General features: G+C 36.7%; 1 protein-coding gene across 1 annotated transcript; it reads right to left on the reverse strand.

Moving 5' to 3' along the window:
- Window positions 1-5,770: 5,770 nt before the first annotated feature.
- On the reverse strand, window positions 5,771-19,297 carry LOC133866907 (carboxypeptidase SOL1). The gene is made up of 15 exons (XM_062303563.1): window positions 19,105-19,297; window positions 18,606-18,672; window positions 18,402-18,497; window positions 18,156-18,186; window positions 17,964-18,020; window positions 17,575-17,670; window positions 16,515-16,637; window positions 15,563-15,667; window positions 14,778-14,824; window positions 13,992-14,117; window positions 13,708-13,810; window positions 12,362-12,424; window positions 7,857-7,940; window positions 7,074-7,137; window positions 5,771-6,099 (listed from the first exon to the last, which is right to left on the reverse strand). Exons 1-15 carry the CDS (start codon window positions 19,214-19,216, stop codon window positions 5,807-5,809), a joined length of 1,467 nt encoding a protein of 488 aa, XP_062159547.1. The 5' UTR covers window positions 19,217-19,297; the 3' UTR covers window positions 5,771-5,806.
- Window positions 19,298-21,475: the final 2,178 nt, after the last annotated feature.

Here is a 21,475-nt window from a genome sequence, read left to right on the forward strand (position 1 = left end):
AAACAGCAAAAATGATGAAATGACTTTATACCCTTGAAAATTTTATAAAATTCTAAATTTACAATTAATTAAAAAGAACTTAGGGCATTTTGGTAATTTCAAAGAACTCCGTTAGGATTTAACGAAAAAATCCAAACGAAATGGTGACATTACAAAAAAAATTAGAAGCTCGATACATTAAATTGAAAGTTTTTTAACATTAAAACGAATATTGTGAAATTGATGAAAATTCAAAAGGTTAAGGAAGTTTTTTCTAATATATATTAAAAAAAATGGTTAAATATATTTGACCCTATTGTGGTTTAACGACTTTATTTTTTGTCCACTGTGATTCATTTCATATTATAGATGGTACCTCATTTATGGCTAAAGACGAAGATGGTACTTCCGTCTAAAAAATTAACGGAAGTCTACGTCAACACCTCTAAGAAGCTGACACGTGTCCTATACCTAATTAATTTTTTTTTGTTAAAAAAAAACCTTAAAATAATAAAAACTTAAAAAAAAAATTAAAAAATTAAGAAAAAAAAAATAGGAGGGGTGGCTCCCACGGCCGGTTTAGGGGTGGTTTGGCCACCCCAAAGAGAAAATGAGGGTGGCTGAAACCACCCTCAAGAGCTTTGAAGGTGGCTCAGCCACCCACATTTGACTTGGGGGTGGGTTCGGCTACCCTGAACCGATCGGGGTGGTCGAACCACCCTCTGTGGCCCATGGGGGTGATTTGGTCACCCCCACAAAGCTAGAGAGAGAAAATGAGTTTAAAGTTTGGTCGTTGGGGGTGGCCAAACCACCCTCGTGGCCTATGGGAGGTGGTTCGGCTATCCCCACAAGTTCAAAAAGAACAAAAATGAAACAATAAAAAAAAATTTAGAGGTTTGGCTCTTGGGGATGGCCGAACCCACCCCAGGCCAAACGGGGGTAGTTGACCGACAATTTTTTAAAGGTTTTTTTTTTTTTTTTTTAGTTTTTATTATTTTGAGTTTTTGGGGTAATTACATTTTTCTCCATGAACTACTAAAAAAGCGCGATACTTCCATGAACTACCAACTCAACTAAAAAAGAGCATCCAACTACCAACTTTACACATTTTGCACCCTTCCATCAGTCAAACCCGTTAACATGGACGAAGTATGTCGATTTTGGACGTTAATTTTGATTAAAAGACAAAAATGCCCTCAATTGATAAAAAAAATGGTTTATTAATTTGGTTTAAATTTGTTAATAAAAAATATTAAAACTAAAATATTTCTTTTTTTTAAAAAAAAAGAGCAAAAAAAAAAAAAGAACAAAGAAAAAAAGAAAAGAAAAAGAAAAGTGAGTGACTGCTGAAGGGGGTGGCAGCCACCCCCTTAGGTGGAGGGGTGGGAGTGCGAGCCACCCCCAGAGTTGGCTCGTGGCCACCCCAAAAAAACTTAGTGTGGCCGCGCGACCACCCCAGAGAAAAACTGGGATGGCCGTGAGCCACCCCAGAGGTGGCTAGACCCACCTTTGGGGGGGGGTGGCTCGCAAGCCACCCCCTCCGGCAGCACCCTTTTCTTCTTCTTTTTTTGTTCTTTTTTTTTTAATTTTTTTTTTTTTTTTTTAAGTTGAGGGCGCTTAGGTCATTTTTGAAATTGAGTGAACGTATTTAAGTATTTTCACGAATTAGGCCAACAGAAAGGGGCAAACACATGTAACTGTGATTAGTTGAATACTCTTTTTTGGTCGAGTTGGTAGTTCATGAGGGCATCGAGCATTTTTTGGTAGTTTATGGGGAAAAAATGTAATTACCCCTAAGTTATAGACATAAAACACTTGTCAGGCTTTTTAGAAGTGTTGACGTTGACTTTCTTTAATTTTTTTACAAAAGTTTAGAAAGAGGTACCATCTCCTTCTTTAGTATAAATGAAGTATATCTATAATACGAAATGAACCATTAAATAAAAAATAAATTCATTAAAATTTTAAAAGTAAAAACGTATTTAACCTTAAAATATATATATATATATATATATATACACATACAAACATACGTGACAGTATATTAGATTTGGTTGAGAAATTGAGGCTGAATGGAAGAATCTAGAATGAGTGATCGAGGAAACTGACCGAAAGCCGAAAGGTGTGGCACTCGCAATAAAATAAGCAATCATGTGACGACCCTGTCGGTGCCAACAAACCGACTTTGCGACTTGGGTATAAGTAAATTAGTATTAATTAATTAATTAATTAATCTCAAGGGTAACAGGGTACGTAACGTGTCATCCTCACAGCCGCGCTAACGTGACCTGATTAGGATGGCGGGCCACCTCTAATGGGCCCATACACAGCGGTCAGCCCTCTCAGCCAATGATAGGGCATTTAAAAGCTTTGGACGGCTTAAGATAGCTACATGCACGATGCCTTGTCTGACTTTAACTTCCCACGGTAAATAGTAAATACCAAAAACCACGAGCGCTTCCAAAAAACGGTAAAAAGTAAAAACCTACCCAACAGTCAAAAGTTTTTTACCCTCTTTATCCTGTGCGAGGAGCTCAACACGTTTACATCTCCAGGAGCCCTCTCTGTCGAGTATTTCAACTTTTGATTTAGGATCGTATAATCGATACAAATTTAATAAAAAATTAACGGATTAAGATTTAAAAGTCGAAAAATGAAATATAAATTAATTATTTACTCTTTTTTATTTTCAAATTCACCGTTAAATTTATGCCATGCACAGTAATTTAGTAATTTTAAAATCTAGTTGTATAAAAATAGGTAAGAGATGATTATAAGATAAATGCACATTTATCTCTTCCTCATCTTTTTACCCATCTCTTTGATAAATATATCATTAAATATGTGGGTACTCATAGAGGTTCCGTGTGGTTTCACATACTCAATGATAGATTTACCAATTTCTTGTATGGAGATAGACAAGAGATTAGCAAAAAAGATGAAAACTAAATATTTCTCTTAATTAAATGACTTGAATTAGAGTTTACCTATATAATCTTACATCCATGCATCGACATAACCCGAACACGATATACAACATTTAGGGACACGGCCTACAAATTCGATACGAACTCAATATAAATTAACGGGTTAGGGTTAAAGGGTTTGACTGGTTTAATTAAACGGGTCAAATTAAAATTAATTTATATAATCTTATATCTATATCGCGACACAATCAAACTTAATACGCGAACACAAATTCACTTCCCAAGTAGTTAATTACTTTTGACGGGCTCATATTGAAACCTCTTATTTCAAGGCATAGCATTATGCCCAAAGGTGGATTCTGTAGCCATGCAATGAAGTTTGTAATCTTGGGCCCAAACTTTTTGCCTTCCTCTTTTTTTTTTTTCTTTTTTTTTTTCTTTTTTTTTTTGAACAAATAGCATGTGCTATTTTGATCTAAAAAGCCCAAGGGCTACATCACGAGCAATGAGGGACATACCCCCCACACACTCTTAAGTCAGAAGGATCTGACTTAAAAAACAATTACATATGTGAAAACTCAAATTTCACTAAAATTACAATAAGCCCCCTAACAAAGAAAAATTCTAGTAAAACCTGAGCCACACATAGGCAATTGTACCTAATAACAAGAGAATACACAAACACATCTAGCAACAAATTCAACCCAACACGTCGGAGGAATAACACTGTCTTCACCGGAGACCGGCGCGTGTACAACACGCGCCACCCCCGAAACCGCCAACCATCAGATCAGTCCACCAGTGCCCGGCCACCACCTTTGCCCGGCGAAAAAACGCCGGAACGAGACCTCCACGCGCCCGACGAAGAGAAAACTTCACTGGCGCGTGACGATCACGCGCCGGTCACCAATGATCCCAACGACCGGAACAAACAGCAGCGGGACAAGACGACGCCGGCGAACCCATCTGAGCGGCGCGTGTCTCTAGAAAGCCGATGGCTAAGCGTAGATCTAGCATCCAAAGAAATAGACATATTAGGCACTAACGCCCTCCACCGGCGAGACAAAACGAAGACAAAGCACTCCGCCGGACGCCTCGAGAAGAACCTCCTGCCAGAGAAGACAAAGAGAAAGAACAACCAAACACAAATAAACACAAAGCGCCAGAGCCCGGAGGACTCGGAGGACACAACTCCACAGCCTAAACGGCTGGGAGAAACAAAACCCATCCCCATGGAATACACCATGGGGGAAACAAAAGGCACCACCGGGGAAGGGAGGCGAACCAGCCCCCCTTCCCGGCGAACAGCTAATTCCAAGCTTTAAACCAGAAACAGGCGCACGCGAGAGAGTCTCTCTCCTCAGGGAGAGAAAAATCAATTTTTTTTGCCTTCCTCTTTTGGGTTATATGAATTCGGATATTCTTGTAGGAGTGTCTTGATGGACATTGTCCAATACTTTTTCTTTCTTCTTCTTCTTATTTATTTATTTATTTTTTCATTCTTAAAAAGGATAATTCAAAAGGCAGAACAAGCACAACCATCCTTGATTAATGTGATTAGGGTTATAAATAAACTGAGTTGTATAATCTCCACTCGAGTTCGGTTTCGTTTATGAGTTAGGTAATTAAGTTAATTAGGTTTAAAATTTTAAAACCCTTCTTATAAATTAAAAAAAAAAATTAAAAATTAAAACCCTATGCCTAGGTGGTGTGAAAGACATAAGCTAAGTTTTGAAAAATAAAATTTTGGATTACACATAGGGGGTCATGCAATTATGTTAAGAAAAATATGACAATCTTAAATCTACCTTGAATCATGCGATTATGCATGTCATGGAATGCACCTATGGACTTAAATTCCTAAATGAAATATTCTAGCAGCCGTTGTTTTCGTCTAGGGTATTACACTTTCACTAGAAACCTTCTCCTTTAGGGCATTTTATTTTCATTCGAACAAAACTAATAGCCGCCTTCTCTCTCTCTCTCTCTCTCTAACAAGTAAAGCATAACAATCTAAGTGGCGATTGGCTAGGGCATAAATAACTGTCTTCCCGTGTGTGAGGAACAAGCGGTGCAATTCCTTTAAATTGCTAACTATCTAGGGCGGTGGCAAAAGTGGTCAAGATGTCAAAACCGCCTACCTAGAGCGGAGTACACCCATCCTTGACTATCAAGTTATTTATAACAGAGAAGAAATAATAACCCACCGTAACACTTCTCATAAGCATATGATATACAACATTCTTGACCTTATCATCGTTCTAAAAGTTGTAGTTATAACCTTTTTTTTTCAAAAAAAAAAACAAGAAAAGAAAAAAGAAAAAAAAGATGGTAGCGGTTATAGCTAATGATGCTTAATTTAAGGGACATGATTCTTGCATAATTGTTATACAACTGTTGGAGACATAGAATAGATTCCACGTGAGACCCACCATGTTCTCCTAATTTAATTTGCCAGAAGTAAACTTTGTTAAAAGCGAATGGCCTTAGTCTTACGATGTTTTCCCACGTACCTTGTTTTATGTTAATTTCCGTCGCTTGGCATTTGCCTAGGGTAATTGAATTTCTCATTTTTTATCAAATAGTAATTTTTGCTTTCACACGGGTATCTTAAGCAAGTCTTTGACTAATGTAACATTTTTAGCTTTTTGTTTCTTTTTTATTTTAGTACTAATATCAAGAAGAAGAAGTAATGATTAAAATAAATCGTACAAGGAAAAAATAAAACAAGAAAATGAAAATGTATAAAGCATAAATTACTTTCACATTGGGTATCTCGATTTGTTTTTGTTTTTTTTTTCCTGATGTAAAATATATCAGCTTTCGCAAAAGCAAAAAAATTAAGAGCCTTTATACCACCCCCCCCCCCCCCCCCCCCCCGCAATTTTTGGCCCTCCTAATTAAGGGTGTCTATGTTTTGAAAGGTTGATGTTCCTTCTCCGAAGAAGTAAAAGGTAAAGAAATCCTACAACAGCAATCAAAATCACAAAAACTCCCAGGTGTGACCCCCAAATAAAGTCAACAAATTCAAGCTTGCTCGTATTGCCACAGTCGCATTCACAGTCACTTCGCGGTAGACTCCCCCCCTTGTTGAGTGTGACTTCTGGATCAAGAACAAAATCCAATGTCATTGCAGCTTCTTCCAACCAGATACATGTGTTTCTCGATTTGTACCCAGCCACATTGGCCATAACTGCAACCAAAGTCGATATTATCAAAGATCAGAAACTCGGATATTCATATATATATATATATATATATATAGAAAAATGTTAGATTTACAACACTAATACAACAACCCCTCACATGAGGGTGGACCTCACACACTGGGGCCCACCCTCATGTGAGGGGTTGTTGTGCACTTGTTGTGATGCTGTAGTGTAAGAATCAAATCCCATATATATATATGGAAAATGATAAAACTACAACCCCATCACAACTCCCTCACAACCCCCACTCACAATGGTGTGGGGCCCACACACATGGGCCCCACACCATTGTGAGTGGGGTTGTGAGGGAGTTGTGGAAAGGGGTTGTGAGCCAATCATGTCCCTATATATATATATATATGTGTGTGTGTGTGAGAGAGAGAGAGAGAGTGTTGATTTCACATATATCTCGTGTCAAAAATGTAGTGTTCAAATGTGAGATTGTCTGTTCTATGTGGTGGTCGAAGAGCAGATTGTTGAGAATAAGGGGTTTTTTTTTTTTTTTTTCCTGAGTGATGCTATACAGCACACTTGCAGCACTGCCAATTAGCTCTTGGATAAAAGTGGGGTTTCTAACATTTATTTACTTATTTTGTGGTAAGAATTACTCAGCAGAAGCCCATCTCCTGTCATTTCATGCCTCCAACCATGATGATGCCCAGTTGTTGACAACTTCTTTTAGCAGAGATTTGTGGAAGGAGAAGACAATATCATAACATACATTCCTTCATTTCACACCTCCAATCATGATGAGACCTCGTCATTGTAACTTTCCTCACTGAAGTTTTCAGAAGGAGAATACAAGACCATAACATGCTTTAACAGACAAAACTCATCAAAATTTAGTATTTCGATTTTTCTATTAGACTTCAGTATTTCAAAACTATCCAGCTGTTTCCTAGATTACCAAAATTCATATCCAAATGGAACTTTAAATCATGCTTAGGAAGTACAATACCTTCATATCGGCCTCCTGGAGCAAGCAAGCGATGGTAATCAGCAAACGTTCTTCCTGCTTTGACCTGTCAGTAAAGTTTAGGAGACACCAAAGCGCACGTTATGAAGCAGAAGAAGAACTCAACCACATGTCAATTAATGACTAAAAGTTCAGAAGAGAACTTTATTAAAACTGGTACAAGTAAATATGCATGGGTGTGACTTGGAAAAAAAAAAGGAGGGAAACTACACTTACTGCCTTCAAACTACCACTCAATTTGCAATGTATTCCCAAACTTTAAAAAGTTGTTATGTACTCTATTAATCTACAAAGCCCTTTCAGTTACCCCTTCCGTGAGGATTTTTTGCTAAATGAAGTAAAAATTGACAAAAATACCCCTTCGTAGAATAAAAAATTTAGTAGAAAAAAAAGGATGCACGGCCAGTTCAGTGATTTTTTTTTTTTAAAATCTAAGGGCACTGTTGACTTTTTCAAAATTTTATGGGGGGTATAACGGACATTTTACAAGTTAGTTGTCTAACTAAACGAAAATTTTTAATAATAGGGGGCTAAATGAAAGGACTTGGTAGATTGGTAGGGTACATTGCAACTTTTTAAAGTTTGGAAGGGGCTTGCAAATTGGGTGGTAGTTTAAGGGAGGTAAGCGTAGTTTCCAAAAAATAAAATAAAATTATACATATATAATATCTAAAAATTGCTGGAACATGAATTTAGAAAACACATGAATCCATCTACATCAAACCTAAATGCATTTTAACCGGGGAGGGGGGTGTTGTAACATACTGTGTGATTTATTCCCTTTATAGTAATAGAGCCGCGGAGTGGCCTTCCACCCTCCGATGAAAAGATTCTTCCATGAACTCCTGTCTAACGAGATAAAAATCATATAGATACACAATTATGCACTATGTGAAATCAACATTACAAAAATATTGCATAACACACACAACTCTAATAGTAATTCTTTTTTCTTCTTTTTTGAATAATAACTTATTGAATAACAAAAAAAAAGGCAGAGCTCTCGTACATGAAGAGTATACAAGAGATACAACCACCCTAAGGGTGTCAAAAATCCAAAAAGATAACTAGATCTAAATGATTCAAAGAAGTACAATTAGGAACATAAATTACAACCCAATCCAAAAGAGATCTCAAAAAGACAGATTTTAAATTAAGCACATTAGATTCATAGTCCTCAAATAGGCACCAATTCCTTTCTCTCAATATGCTTCACATTAAGAGTTCATGAATAACTTTCCAGATAGCCTCTTTGGGATGTCCCCGCCTTTGACTCTTCCAGCAATGAAGCAGCTCTAGGATGAATAAATTGAGAATTTGGTTCCAAAGATCACTAGAGTACTCGATGGAGAGGTTATTAACATTCTCCTCATTCTTTTTGCAAGGCAACACCTGTTTACAAGGGTGAAACCTTGTCTTCTAAAATTATCAACTATTGAGGATTTTAACCCAAAGTTGCTGACCAAGTAAAGAAAGCAATGTGAGGCAGTACCTTAACCTTCCAAAAACTTCTCCAGGGGAATGAACTAGGCTCTCCAGATTGTAAATATTTATAAACTCTTCACTTCAAAGCCATAATTGTTAGTTGGCATCCACAACATTCAATCTGCCTTCCCAGGATGGATTTTTGAGGAGTATATCAAATTAAGGAAAGAGTCAAGAAATTCCAGCTCCCAATCTTGTATTGCCCTAGTAAACTCAGGTTCCAAAGAATAGTGGTATCCGAGGAATCCGAGTAATCCAATACCAAGGCCTTTTTGTCCCGAGCTATTGAATAAAATTATAGGAAGGAAGACTTGAGAGAATGTTTTGCACCGCACATCATGCCAAAAGCGGATTGGAATCCATCTCCAACCTTGAAGGAAACAAGATTGGAGAAATACCCCCAATTATTCCTATTATTCTTCCAAAGGCACACCCCATACAGCCCACAAACTTCATTTGAACTCCAACCCCTTCTCTGAGCCCCATACTTCTCTACAATCACCCGTCTCCATACAAAATTCTCCTCTTGCACAAATCTCCAAAGCCATTTCCCTAGTAGAGCTTTATTGAACATCATGAGACTTTTAACTCCCAACCCTCCTCTAGAAACTGGGGAGCATATAGTCTTCCAGTTCACCAAATGAAACTTATGCTCACCTCCTGGTCCATCCCAAGTCTCTTTTAAGATGCTCCAATCTCCTAACTATACCGATTGGATAACGTATTCTTGATTAGAGCTAGGCATCCACCCAAGGACAAATAGATATTCTTCTAACTAGCCAATCTTTTTTTCATCTTCTCAACTACTCCCTTCCAAATAGCTTTTGAATTAAAAGGAGCACCTATTTCAAGGGAAGAGAAGAGATACTACAATTGAGAATGTTGGTCAGCTCTTCTTGATGCGTAACCTATGCGACTAATTCAGATTTTCGAAGGTTGACCTTCAAGCCCAAAATGGCCTCATAACACAGGAGAATGTGACTCAAATTATAGATTTGATCGCGGTCTACATCACGCATAATAAGTGTATCATCTGCAAAGAGAAGATGGGATATTTCTAGGGAGGTAGCGTTTTGGGTGGCTACCCGAAATCCTGATAGATAACCCACAACTATAGCTCTTGATAGCATCCTACTGAGAGCTTCCATGACAATCACGAAGAGAAGAGGCAAGAGAGGGTATCCCTAGCGAAGGCTCATGAACTACCAAAGAAGCCATGCGGACTACCATTAATCAAGATAGAGAGAATTGGGCTGTGGAGATACAAGCAAATATCCAATTCCTCCATTTAGAGCCAAAGCCAAGATGGCCCATGAGATAGGAAAGGATCTCCCAATTGACATGGTCATAAGTTTTTTCCAAATCTTGCTTGCAAATAATGCCAAGAATACTCGATTTCAACCTGTTGTCTAGACGCTTATTAGCTATGAGTACTGAGTCTAGAATTTGTCTTCCCCCCATGAAGTCATTCTGACTAGTCGAAATGAGCGCTCCCAACACTTGTATCATTCATATCGCAAGAACTTTCGCCAAAATCTTGTAAACAAACACTCCCCACCAAGCTGATAAGTCTAAAATCCTTTACTTCCAACTGCCCAATCTTTTTGGGAATGAGAACAATAAATGTATCGTTGAGGCTCTTTTCGAACAACTCATGCTCATGAAAATTATGGAAGACTCGCGTAAGGTCATCCTTCACTATAGCCCAACAAGACCAAAAAAAAAGCAATAGTGAAGTCGTTAGGGCCTGACGCTTTGTCATCATCCATACTAAGCAGAGACTAAAGAACTTCCTCCTCTTGGACGGCCTGTCCAACCCATTTGCCTCTGTAGAGTCTAAACAAGGAAGCTGCAATCCATCTATTTTTGGCTGCCAAGAAACAGTTTCATTTAATAGATTCTTGTAATACTGAATGATAGTGTCATTGATCTCCCCTTGGTCGGAGGTAACAATGACATCAATGCAAAGACTAAAGATAAAGTTATCTCGTGAGATTTGGCGAGGCAGTAAAAAAAATCTAGTGTTGTGATCCCAATCTTTTAAACAAGTCGCCCTCAACTTCTGCCTCCAGCTAACTTCTTGCATATGGACAACATTTTCCAAATATGCTTTCGCCTTAGCCCTCTTGACTCTCTCTTCTTCTACAAGGTATCTCTCCTCTTCTAGCTGATCAAGAGATTGGATCTCCTCCAATAAAAATTTCTTGCTCTCCCCAACATTGCTAAAGACCTCCCTATTCCAGCACTTCAAGTCATTTTTCAACCGGTTCAGCTTACTAGCAAAGACAAAACAGGGAGTGCCTAAGAATTGATATGAATCCCGCCACTGTTTCAGCATGTCTACAAAACCCTCTGGCTTTTAGCCACATGTTTTCAAATCCAAATGAGCGTGGTCCTCTAGACATACCCCCACAGGAAGATGACGTTAAAATCGAAAAATGATATGAGAAAGGTCGAGGAAGACGACGTTGAACCAGATTTGGGAAATGCTATTTCCAATCCGGAGAAACTAGAAATCTATCAAGTTTGGACATAATGTGTGGATCTTGGTTGTTTTTTTTTTGATAAGTAATAATTCATTAAAAAGCGCAAAGGAGCGCAACTCTAATATACAGAAAGTATACAAAAGAGCCCCTAATCAGAGGAAATAAACAAACATGAAAGTAAAAAATCAGCAAACGACATACGATCCGGGCTATGTGCCGACACCCACAGATATAACATATTAAGCACATTTCTACAAAGAGCCCTAACTGTAACCTCCACATCCTCAAAAAGCCTAGAATTTCTCTCACGCCACAAACCCCACAAAACACATAAAGGAACTTGCTTCCAAATACGGATAGCAGAACCACGACCCAGCAAGGTGCCCCAACCACTCAATAAATCCATGTAAAGGAAACTCTAGCCAACGGGATATCCATCAACCCTTTCTTTGAAATGAAATTTGAAAACTCCAACATGGCAGAAGTCAATCGAGTCGCCCCCACCCTTTCGTTTGGGAAACAAGTAAGATTGGAGTCTCCCTCGATGCACCAAGGAGCTTCCCATCAATCGAAAACCCCTGACAATTCCTCCGATAGAATAATGCCTTTCAAAATCAGTATTGGGATTGTAGATGCCTAAGAAAACCCAAACGAATTGGTCCATAACATGCTTGAATTTGCAAGAGATGGAGAAAGTGCCTACCGCCTATTCAATGCATTCCACTACTCGTTTGTCCCACATTGAAAGAATACCACTTGAGGCTCCTAAGGCTGGCAGGACAGTCCACCCCGCGAATGATCCACCACATAAACCCCGGACAATACAGGCAGAAATCCACTCCATTCTTGTTTCTTGAAGACACTACGTCAAGCTTCCAACTATTCAACAAATTACTGATGTTGACACTTTTCCCTGTGCCATTAAGACCTCTAACGTTCCAATTTATAATTTTTAGATTCATAACGGGGTACAAGCCTTACCACTATACCAAGATGGGCGGGGTTTGGGCGGGTTCCTTTTAGCATCATAGTTTACTAAACTTGCCAACTTGAGAAGTTCTCCAACTCCTTTAACCCCGCTCTAATATTAATTCTAAATGTGTCACATAGAGTATATGATCTAGAACGATATTTTTTGACAAGTACATATCATGGAATGTGCACCATGATAATTATTTCATCAGATAGTCTACTACAGAAACTGCAAGGAAAAATTAGGTCTATGTTATCATTCACAAGGCTCAAATAGTCTATGTTATTTCATATGAGGAAAAAGTTAGCATTCAAACCACAACATACCTTCACAAGGCTCGCAACAAGATTGAGCATGCTCATTTTGTTGTATTCCCAAAGAGTAGGAAGCTGCATGTTAACATAAGGTAAACAAGATGATCCATTAAGCAACTAGATAAGAGTAGGACAAAAACAAGAACGCGAGATAAAAGCCACTCATATCAATTAATTAATTATACAAAGTCGCACACTTTAATTAAACGTTACGTAGGGCATTAAAATTATTCCGAAAAAGAAAAGAAAAGGAGAGAACATTAACGAAAGACAATTAGCAGCAACAAAACCATATAAACTACAGATTATAGCAAATAAAAATAAATGCATAAGAGAATACCCATATTTCTTCTTTTCTTTTGGCTTCATAGAGAATGCCCAAGTAATTTTGAGAGTCAACTTCCTTGTTCGTTCCCCTTGAAATGAGTATGGAAGGTTAAACCCCGCTCCACATTACTTTATTCATATGGACGACAACTTTGGGTAGAATCCTACGGCTGATAATCTTAGAAGGCGGGGCGTCAATCTTGTAAATTGGTGTTGTCTATGCAAAAAGAATGATGAAACTGTAAATCATCTTCTCATTCATTGCGAGTACACTAGCGATCTTTGGCACTTGGTTCCCAGCTAATTCAGGGTTTTGTGGGCTATGTTTAGTAACATTATAGAGTAAATATAATTCCTTTGTGGGCTATGCTTAGTAACATGCTAGAGCTAACGAGTAACATGCTTGTTTGGAATGTGATTCCTTCGTTTTTAGTGTAATTACAATATTTTTTTTCCCTCCAAATACACCATAAAAGACAAGAGGGTACCATCTGCCACATAGCAACACTCCGATTGCTACCAGCATGCCACCAAGAAGCATACAAATCAATAACTCATCTAGGAATAACCCAAGAAAACCCAAAGCGAATGAAGAAAGCATTCCACAGGGCACACACTGCCTCACAACACTCGAAGCTTCAATGATTGAGAGAAGACGAGCTTGAATCTACAAATTTGTTTTCTTAAATCCCTCTTTGAATGGATCTCTGCTAATGCCCTTCTCAATGTTACCAGCTTTGTATATTTTTGTATTCTCTTTTCTCGTTCTTGAACTGCTAGGTGTTTTTCTTATATACTTCTTGTGTGCTTTAGTTGCACCCCTTACGCTTTTAATGAACTTCTTTTACTTATAAATGAAACATAATAACAAGATTAGAAGGTTGGATCATAGACTACTACAATTCCTCCTCCCCAAAAGGTAAAAGAATTTCCGGGAGTTAAAAAAGAAACATCAACAATAACATGCAAGTTTTAGTATAATAAGAATAGTACTAAGAACAGAGGTAAAGAGACATAAACTGATTTCTAACCTCATTAGCAGAAGGCCATTTATTATCACTTATCTCCAAGGTCAATTCAAAACACCCACCATGTATATAGTTCCAGTCTTGCATGCCACCATATATAGGGTACCTGCAGAAAAATCTGGTGAAACAACAGCTAAAAATATATTATAAGACAGAGTAGACCAATATTTCTGACAAGTTGATCACTCAGATGACTACAGAAGCAGAAGTGAAAATGTCTTGAACAAGCGGCATTTCAATGTACTTTAATTAAAAGCTTCATCAGCATTACTTTTATGCTGCCATACCAATATGCTCCATTCGTAATTCCTCCTTTAAATTCCTTGCTCAAAGACATGTTATAGTGAGAGCGACTATATGTACTTGCCATGAACCGGAATGTCTCGTCGTCAGGACATCTAAAGTAAGTTCTCCTGAAATTGATTCACATAATCAGAAAAAGTTAAGTGCAAAAGGAAAAGCTAAATTGATAAAAATCTACAGCGATGCATAAAGAGAATGTATTCTGAGATTACAGTTAAAAACTTGATTTTGTTGGAAATCTTTTTAAATAGTTCGCAAAGAAAAGAGATATGAACAGTAATTTATATATAATGATAGCAATGCTCCAACACTCAGTATTTAGGCCACCATGACATGTATGACACTTGAAAAAGCTTTGACTGAGCCAAAATCACTCAGCACTGCAGAAATGAGTGGTGAAAATCCCCTTTGCAATCTTATGGAAAATCAGGTAGTAGCAACAAACCAAAAATAAAAACAACAATAAATATAGATTGAACCCAAATTACAGCAATGATAAAATGGAACACTCAGAAATAAGATGATGATGAAATACCTAAGTTACAAATACAGTAGACAGTAAGCACTCATAGATAACTCTTCAATGGAAAATCAAATTAAATTTACGCAATTAATAATAAGCTGGATGGGTTTGACAAAGTGACTCCTATAGTTGGTAGGCTAACATAACATAAAATGATAAGATTTATCTTATACAGATAGAAGACCAACAACAAACTGGAAGGATATATAATGCACTGAACAACTGATCATGAATGTAAAATCATCACCTTTTATCCAAAGTGCCATCCCATGGATAATTTGCAACAAGTGCACCCTGTGAACAAAAGAGGATACTTTTAAGAATTTATTTCTCTATATTCTGTCTATGTATTAACTAGGTATAAAAACCACAGCATGCTTGAACTAAGCCCTGTGAGCCAACCGTATATCTTTGAAGCTGGTATAATTAAATGAGTCAGCCAAGTAATGAGTGATGCAAATAACTGGACTTTAAAATACAGGGACAATAAGCAAGTTCTATATTCAGTGACGTTACGGAAACACTAGGAGTCATTTCTTTTCTTTTCTTTTATTTTTTTAATTTTTTTTTCCAGGAAGTTGTCAAGATATCTTTGATTAAAAAAGATAGGTAAAAGAAAGACCTAAGCATTTCTGATAATGGGAACTATTGCATTAGAAACTAGTTATGCTGTGAATTTGTACAATGGAGCTAGTTTCAGTTCTCGGACGTAGTGTTTCCACCCTTTTTCCACTGGTTATACAGTACTCTGTCAGTACGTCCTTGTTCATCCCTAAAAATAAAAAGAGAGCAGCAGGTTGGCGGGAAGAGGTTGCTCCTTGATATATAAAGATTCTGCTTAACTATAAAAAAACATATTTTTCAAGATGAAGGTATAACACCTTGGCCAATGGTTTTAAGTAAATATGTTTCCGTCCTAGGTGGAACATTAGCATTTCTTCTAAGATCAACATTGAGAAAGTATGCATATAAAATGGCAATAGTGTGGATATGGTTTTACTGAGGTTAATAGCAGAAATCACAAAGTATTACCCCATGCAAACTGGCAGATGCTGTAAAATGGATCTCTCTCAACCAACTCATAATTGCTGTGGTTTCAGGTTGCCGTGCATCCGCATCCTCATTTATAAGAAAGAACTGTGATTGCATGCAAGTCAATTTCTTTCATCATTAGCACACCACCTTAATGAAGAGGAAAGCTAAAAGCATTCTTTTTCAACTTATAATATTGAAGATGCTTTTGGGCATCTCACTTTTTGGTGATAGGAGCCTTATGATCTAAATTGAATCTTGACCAAAGAATACAATTTCCAAGTTTGGGTCCTTGATTACATCAGAAGATATCTAGCAACAGAATACAACTCCCAATTCTCAATTATAACAACAAAAATGCTTGTAAAATTAATACAGTTTACATTTTCAATATCAAGATTGATACTCTCTTGAACTCCAGTTCAAGCGTCAGTGCAGTTCATAGTACTATTCACAACACCAGAAAGCACCCTCTGCTTTAAGTCTTTGTTGCAGTTTTTGAGCAAAAACTCCATAACTCTCAAACTGGCCCCTATTAAAAAATATATCTGAAATCTAAAGCCCTTTATCTTACCTAATATTATCCTAAGAACCTTAATTTCTCAAGGGGCCATCCTTCATCAACTACTCTTATTAACGTAATATATTATGGTAGTCAAATGGACTGAAATCAGGAGATACATGATAACCAAACAATATTGTTGGCGTTTTATTTGTCATACATGGATTTTCTTTTAACTGATGTTATTTAATACTATAATGAATCTTACAATCTTTTAGTTTAATTAGTATTTCTCAACTTGCTGTCCTAGGCGATGTTAAGGAAAACTATGACATATACCACAGTCTAAGACATAATATAACAATTTGAATAGAGCCTAGTGATGATTTTATGGCTCGATCTAGGCTAAACAACTATGTAAGTGAAAATCTGATGTCACAAACAAGATACCTGATCTGGAAAATCTCGATTTAGATCAACATTATTTGCATTACCACGCCTCCTAAGTGAAAATCCATCAGGATTCATGGATGGAAGTATATGAAGGTGAACATTCTCTACAATTGTTCTAGCCTGATAAAACCAATGGACATTTCAAATAAATTGAAAAGTTTAATCAAATATAATAATCATGGAACTACAGAAGTATAACCGGTGTATGCATAAACATAGCATCGTCAAACTTAAATGCCTGTAATCAAAGGAATGAAACAAACAGGAGTCTTGAAAAATGAAACACGAATTACGATTATGAGCAGCATAAAGATATGCAAAGTGATTATCTCAGGACATTATAGAAACCATAAATTTAGCTTAATTTTTAAGCAGGTTTCTTTCCAAAGTATTAATTAACCATTATAAAGCTCAATTTGGTTTAATGATTAGTTCGTATTTCAAGTGAAAAAGAAAACTAGAACTGCATAAGCTATTCAGTGAGCAACTTGGGAGGAACACAAATCTTAGAGTTACTTCTTTAAATTCCTTGTTTAGGATTTTTAAAAATAAACAAAAAAAAAAAAAAAAAAATACTAAACAAAAAGATAGAACTAAATCATCAAAAGATTTAGTACAGTTTAACTTTGATCTTCGATGGTCTCTTTTTTGGAATTCACAAGTCTGGCAATATCAAATTGAAGGTTCGGGGTCGTTTTATTTTCTCAATCCTATCCATTATCCATTACTCAGTGCAGCATAAAGGAGTTAGAGTATAAAGAAACTACCAAAAAGCGTATACAGTAACCACTGAAAAGCAGCCAGCCAGGAAACTTTTTGATACGATCATAGAAGATATAAAATACAGAAATCTCATAACAGAACAAAGTTGCAAACACATTTCCCAAAGAACTATATGCATGGGCAGCAAAAAAAGACATTCAAAAAGAAAGCCAAAAAGAACCTAAAGAATCAAAATGCTTTAATAAAATTTGTCATGTTAGAAGAACAAATGATGCAAAAAAAAAAAAAAAAATCATAATTACACTTATGAGCAACAAAAAGAAAAGAAAAGTACCAAGGGATCCTCAAGATAATTGTCACATATCCAATTTGCGAGAAACAATAGAAGCTCACGGCCTACAGGTTCATCTCCATGGACATTCCCAATGTACTGCAATATCAAGTAATTGGTCACCAAGTTTCTTGGACTAGCATTTACAGGTTCCTTAATTTCAATTGCAAGAAAAGGTGTGAAAATTAAGCTAAAGCAGTGGCTGGGCCCTTTTCTTTAAGTCCGAACAGGTTCAAAAACACTTACTGTATGAGAAAAGCAGAAAAAAAAAAATCCAATATGATTCTGGATATTATTCACAAATATAGCCTCGAAGACTATGCCAATACGTCCATATTTACAAATGACAATTGTGTGTGTTCATGTGCCTGCATAAATAGCAGATCATTCACCTTAAATGCAGGTTCAGCCTCTTCCTCCCCAGGCTTGTCAGAAATTTCTATCACCCACTGCAACCAACAAAAACAGACAAACACCCACTTAATAAGGTATCATTCACAACTCAACAGAGAGGTTTTTTTACAAATGAATTTAATATAAGACAAAAATAAAAGAAATGGAAATAACTTCAGTGAAATGATTACCAAGGGAACGCCATTCACACTCTTCCCAATACTGATTCCCCATTCCAAAAATCCCTCAAAGAGAGAAACAGATAACATGTCAGAATTATCACTACAGTAAACAATAAAACAAATATCTTGCTTATGTTGGTCCATTAATTTGAACAACTCCATTACTTACAAATATTTTCGTATACGCACATACAAGAAAAAATTAGTCTAGTAACTGTTTCATTAAAAAAAAAAAAGTTAAGTCTTAGCAATCACCTATATATCCTAGAAATGTTACTACATCTTTGCCCGAATGCCTTAACGGCCTTCTCCAGATCGGAATTAGTCATGTAACCTTGAGCAACTTCATCACTGTAACACAAATCCTTTGCGTTATTTGAGAAACAAGATTAAAAGTATCATGCAAATATAGGCAGATTTGATTTTAAGCTAAATCAGCAAAGTATTATGAATAAATACCTGATATAAGACCGGTTTTCCTCAAACAAGTGCCGTGCAGAACCCACGTAACTACTATATTCAAAGCCTAATAAAATCAGGGAATGATTACAATTATAACAAATTCAACACCAAACCAGAACAAATATTCTGTAAATGTTAGAAAATGATATTTTATAAGTTCAAGATTACAATTTCCTAATTTAAATTGAGCGAGGAACCAACGATTTTCCGGTTCGTAAATCCAAAGCAAAAATTTTAGCAAGATAATGTGAAAATGAAAGATTTACATGATACAAGGGAGAGAAAAAATTTGGATCCTACTTCTGTTGTTGCTTTCATCTCAACTTAGACTAGAACGAGTTTGAGGTATCAGGCTCAGTTGATTTTCCGTAAAGTCAATATTAACGAAGAATCTGAGACTACAACTTTCCATTTCTTTTCTTCTCTTTCCCACACTTTCCCAGCATCCAACCAAACACATATATATACAGAGAGAGAGAGAGAGAGAGAGAGAGACCTGAAGGGAGAGGGGCATGTTGGCCGCCTCTGGCAAAGGTAGGGCGAAGAGAAGAGGATAAAGTGAGAGAAACGATGAGTAGAGCAAAGAGAAGCTTCATTCTAGTGATCATGATTACGAGTTACGACTGACTGGTTGATCTTTCACATATGTTGTTGTAGCTCTCTCTCTCTCTCTCTGCCTTCTGGTTTTTCTGTTCGCTTTTATAAGTTTATTATGTGCGAGCGCCGAGCGAGCGAGACGCCACCGCACCTGGTCTCGTCACGTGGGAACAGCGTTGCTCTTAAATATAATAAAATAAATTTTAGACAATGAAATAAATATTAATTATTATTATCTATCTAAATGTAAGTGAAAGAAAATATTTTTTAGTTCTATTTAATCATGTGCAACATTTTTTTAGCACTAAATACATTTACTAATTCTTAAAAAATAAAAAAATAAAAGATAATTCGTGTAACTCAAGAGTCAAGGCTTACAAATGGAGCCTAAAAGTTTGCATTCCATTTCAAGTGTTTATTTCGAGTATCAAACGTTCCTTTTTTGTTTTGTTAACACTACCTTAGCAGTTAGCTCCAACATAATAAAATAATCTCCATTTAAAGTGAAATAAAATAATTTTATTTTACAGTTAAATTTGTACTTATGATATTTAACGATTTATATGATATTACATTTTTTTTTTTTTTTAATAATAAAAGAAGGCCTTTATTGAGCTCTAAAGTTAGGCAACAAATTGTTTGCATGTGAGGATTGCTATTTTTTTTGAGAAATGTCAGAGCTCCTTCTAACATTATTCTGGGGTTCTTCCAAATGACGTGGCCTTTATTTATTTATTTTTGGTTAAAAAATTGTATTTCGTAGGGGGTGTAGGCTATGCAGCAGGTCACATTTTGAGATAAGTTTTTTTATTATTATTAAATACTTTTTTTTTTTATAGACAGTTCATCGTGGTTTCAAAAACAATTACTAATTTGATATGATACAGTTGGAGGATTTGAAATGGAGACAACGGGCCAAAAATGATTGGCTAAAGCATGGGGATAAAAACTCCAAGTTTTTTCATGCCTCTGTGAATCAACGTCGTAAATCAAATTTGATAAAGTCTGTTCTTGATGCGGATGGAGTTGCTTGTTCTGTTCCTGATGAGATTGAGGGGGCTTTTTTGGGCTATTATCAGGCTTTGTTTTGTGCGAATTCAGCTGTTGGAGTCTCTGATTGTCTTTCGGGTATTCCCTGTTCTATCACCCAAGAGATGAATGATATGTTGCTTAAGCCTTGTACTGCTGAGGAGGTGGGTTTTGCTCTCCATAATATGGGTCCTTTTAAAGCAGCCAACCCTGATGGTTTTACAGCTTATTTTTACCAACAGAATTGGGCTACCATTGGAGATAAGGTTTGTAGGGCAATTTCAAATTTCATTACTTTGGGGTATATGGATGAAGATATAAATTTTACGCATATTGTTTTAATTCCTAAAAAACAAAATGCTGTCTCTGTTTCTGATTTTCGTCCTATAGCTCTTTGTAATGTCATTTATAAAATCACTTCTAAGGTGTTAGCTAATCGCCTTAAAGTGATTCTTCCCTCTATTATTTCTCCTAATCAGAGTGCTTTTATCCCGGGACGGCTTATTTCGGATAATATCCTTGCGGCCTATGAGACTCTACATTCCATGCAGACTAGGCATTGGGGAAAAACGGGTTATGTGGCAGTAAAGTTAGACATGAGCAAGGCTTATGATCGAGTTGATTGGGGTTTCTTGGAAAAGATTATGAGAAGAATGGGTTTTGCTTCTAAATGGTGTAGTTTGATCATGCAATGTATTACTACAGTTCGTTTCTCCATTCTCATTAATGGGTAACCAACGGCGAAATTCACACCTTCGCGTGGTATTCGTCAAGGGGATCCTATTTCTCCCTATTTATTTATTATCTGTGCGGAAGCTCTGAGTTCTCTTCTTTCACAAGCAGCAATTTCGGGATGGCTTCCGGGAGTCCCTACATCTCCAAAGGGTCCTTGCCTGAATCACTTATTTTTTGTAGATGACAGTCTGTTATTTTGCAAGGCTACAACTAGAGATTGAGGAAGGTTATCCTCTTTGTTAGAATGTTATGAGAAGGCTTCGGGGCAACAGTTAAATAAAGAAAAAACATCCATTCTCTTTAGTTGTAATACGAGTCAAGAGGCAAGAGATTGTATCTTTCGACTTTCAGGAATTCCTAGCACTCAACGGTTTGACAAGTATCTGGGCTTACATGCCCTTGTGGGTAAATCGCGGTTGCGGGAGTTTACTTGTATAAAAGATCGAGTGTGGAAGCGTTTGCATGATTGGAAGACAAAGTTTCTTTCTCAGGCGGGAAAGGAGATT

The sequence above is a fragment of the Alnus glutinosa genome, chromosome 4 (genome assembly GCF_958979055.1).
Source record: "Alnus glutinosa chromosome 4, dhAlnGlut1.1, whole genome shotgun sequence".
NCBI classification, from domain to species: Eukaryota; Viridiplantae; Streptophyta; class Magnoliopsida; order Fagales; family Betulaceae; genus Alnus; species Alnus glutinosa.

Bases quoted from the DNA above. Each gene is read 5' to 3' on its own strand.
- LOC133866907 (XM_062303563.1), bottom strand. From the start codon at position 19,216: ATGATCACTAGAATGAAGCTTCTCTTTGCTCTACTCATCGTTTCTCTC. The intron at 7,138-7,856 runs GTATGTTACAAC...CTTTACTGACAG, and splicing joins TAAAGGGAATAAATCACACA to GTCAAAGCAGGAAGAACGTT. The intron at 6,100-7,073 runs GTATTGTACTTC...CTTTGGTTGCAG, and splicing joins TCCAGGAGGCCGATATGAAG to TTATGGCCAATGTGGCTGGG.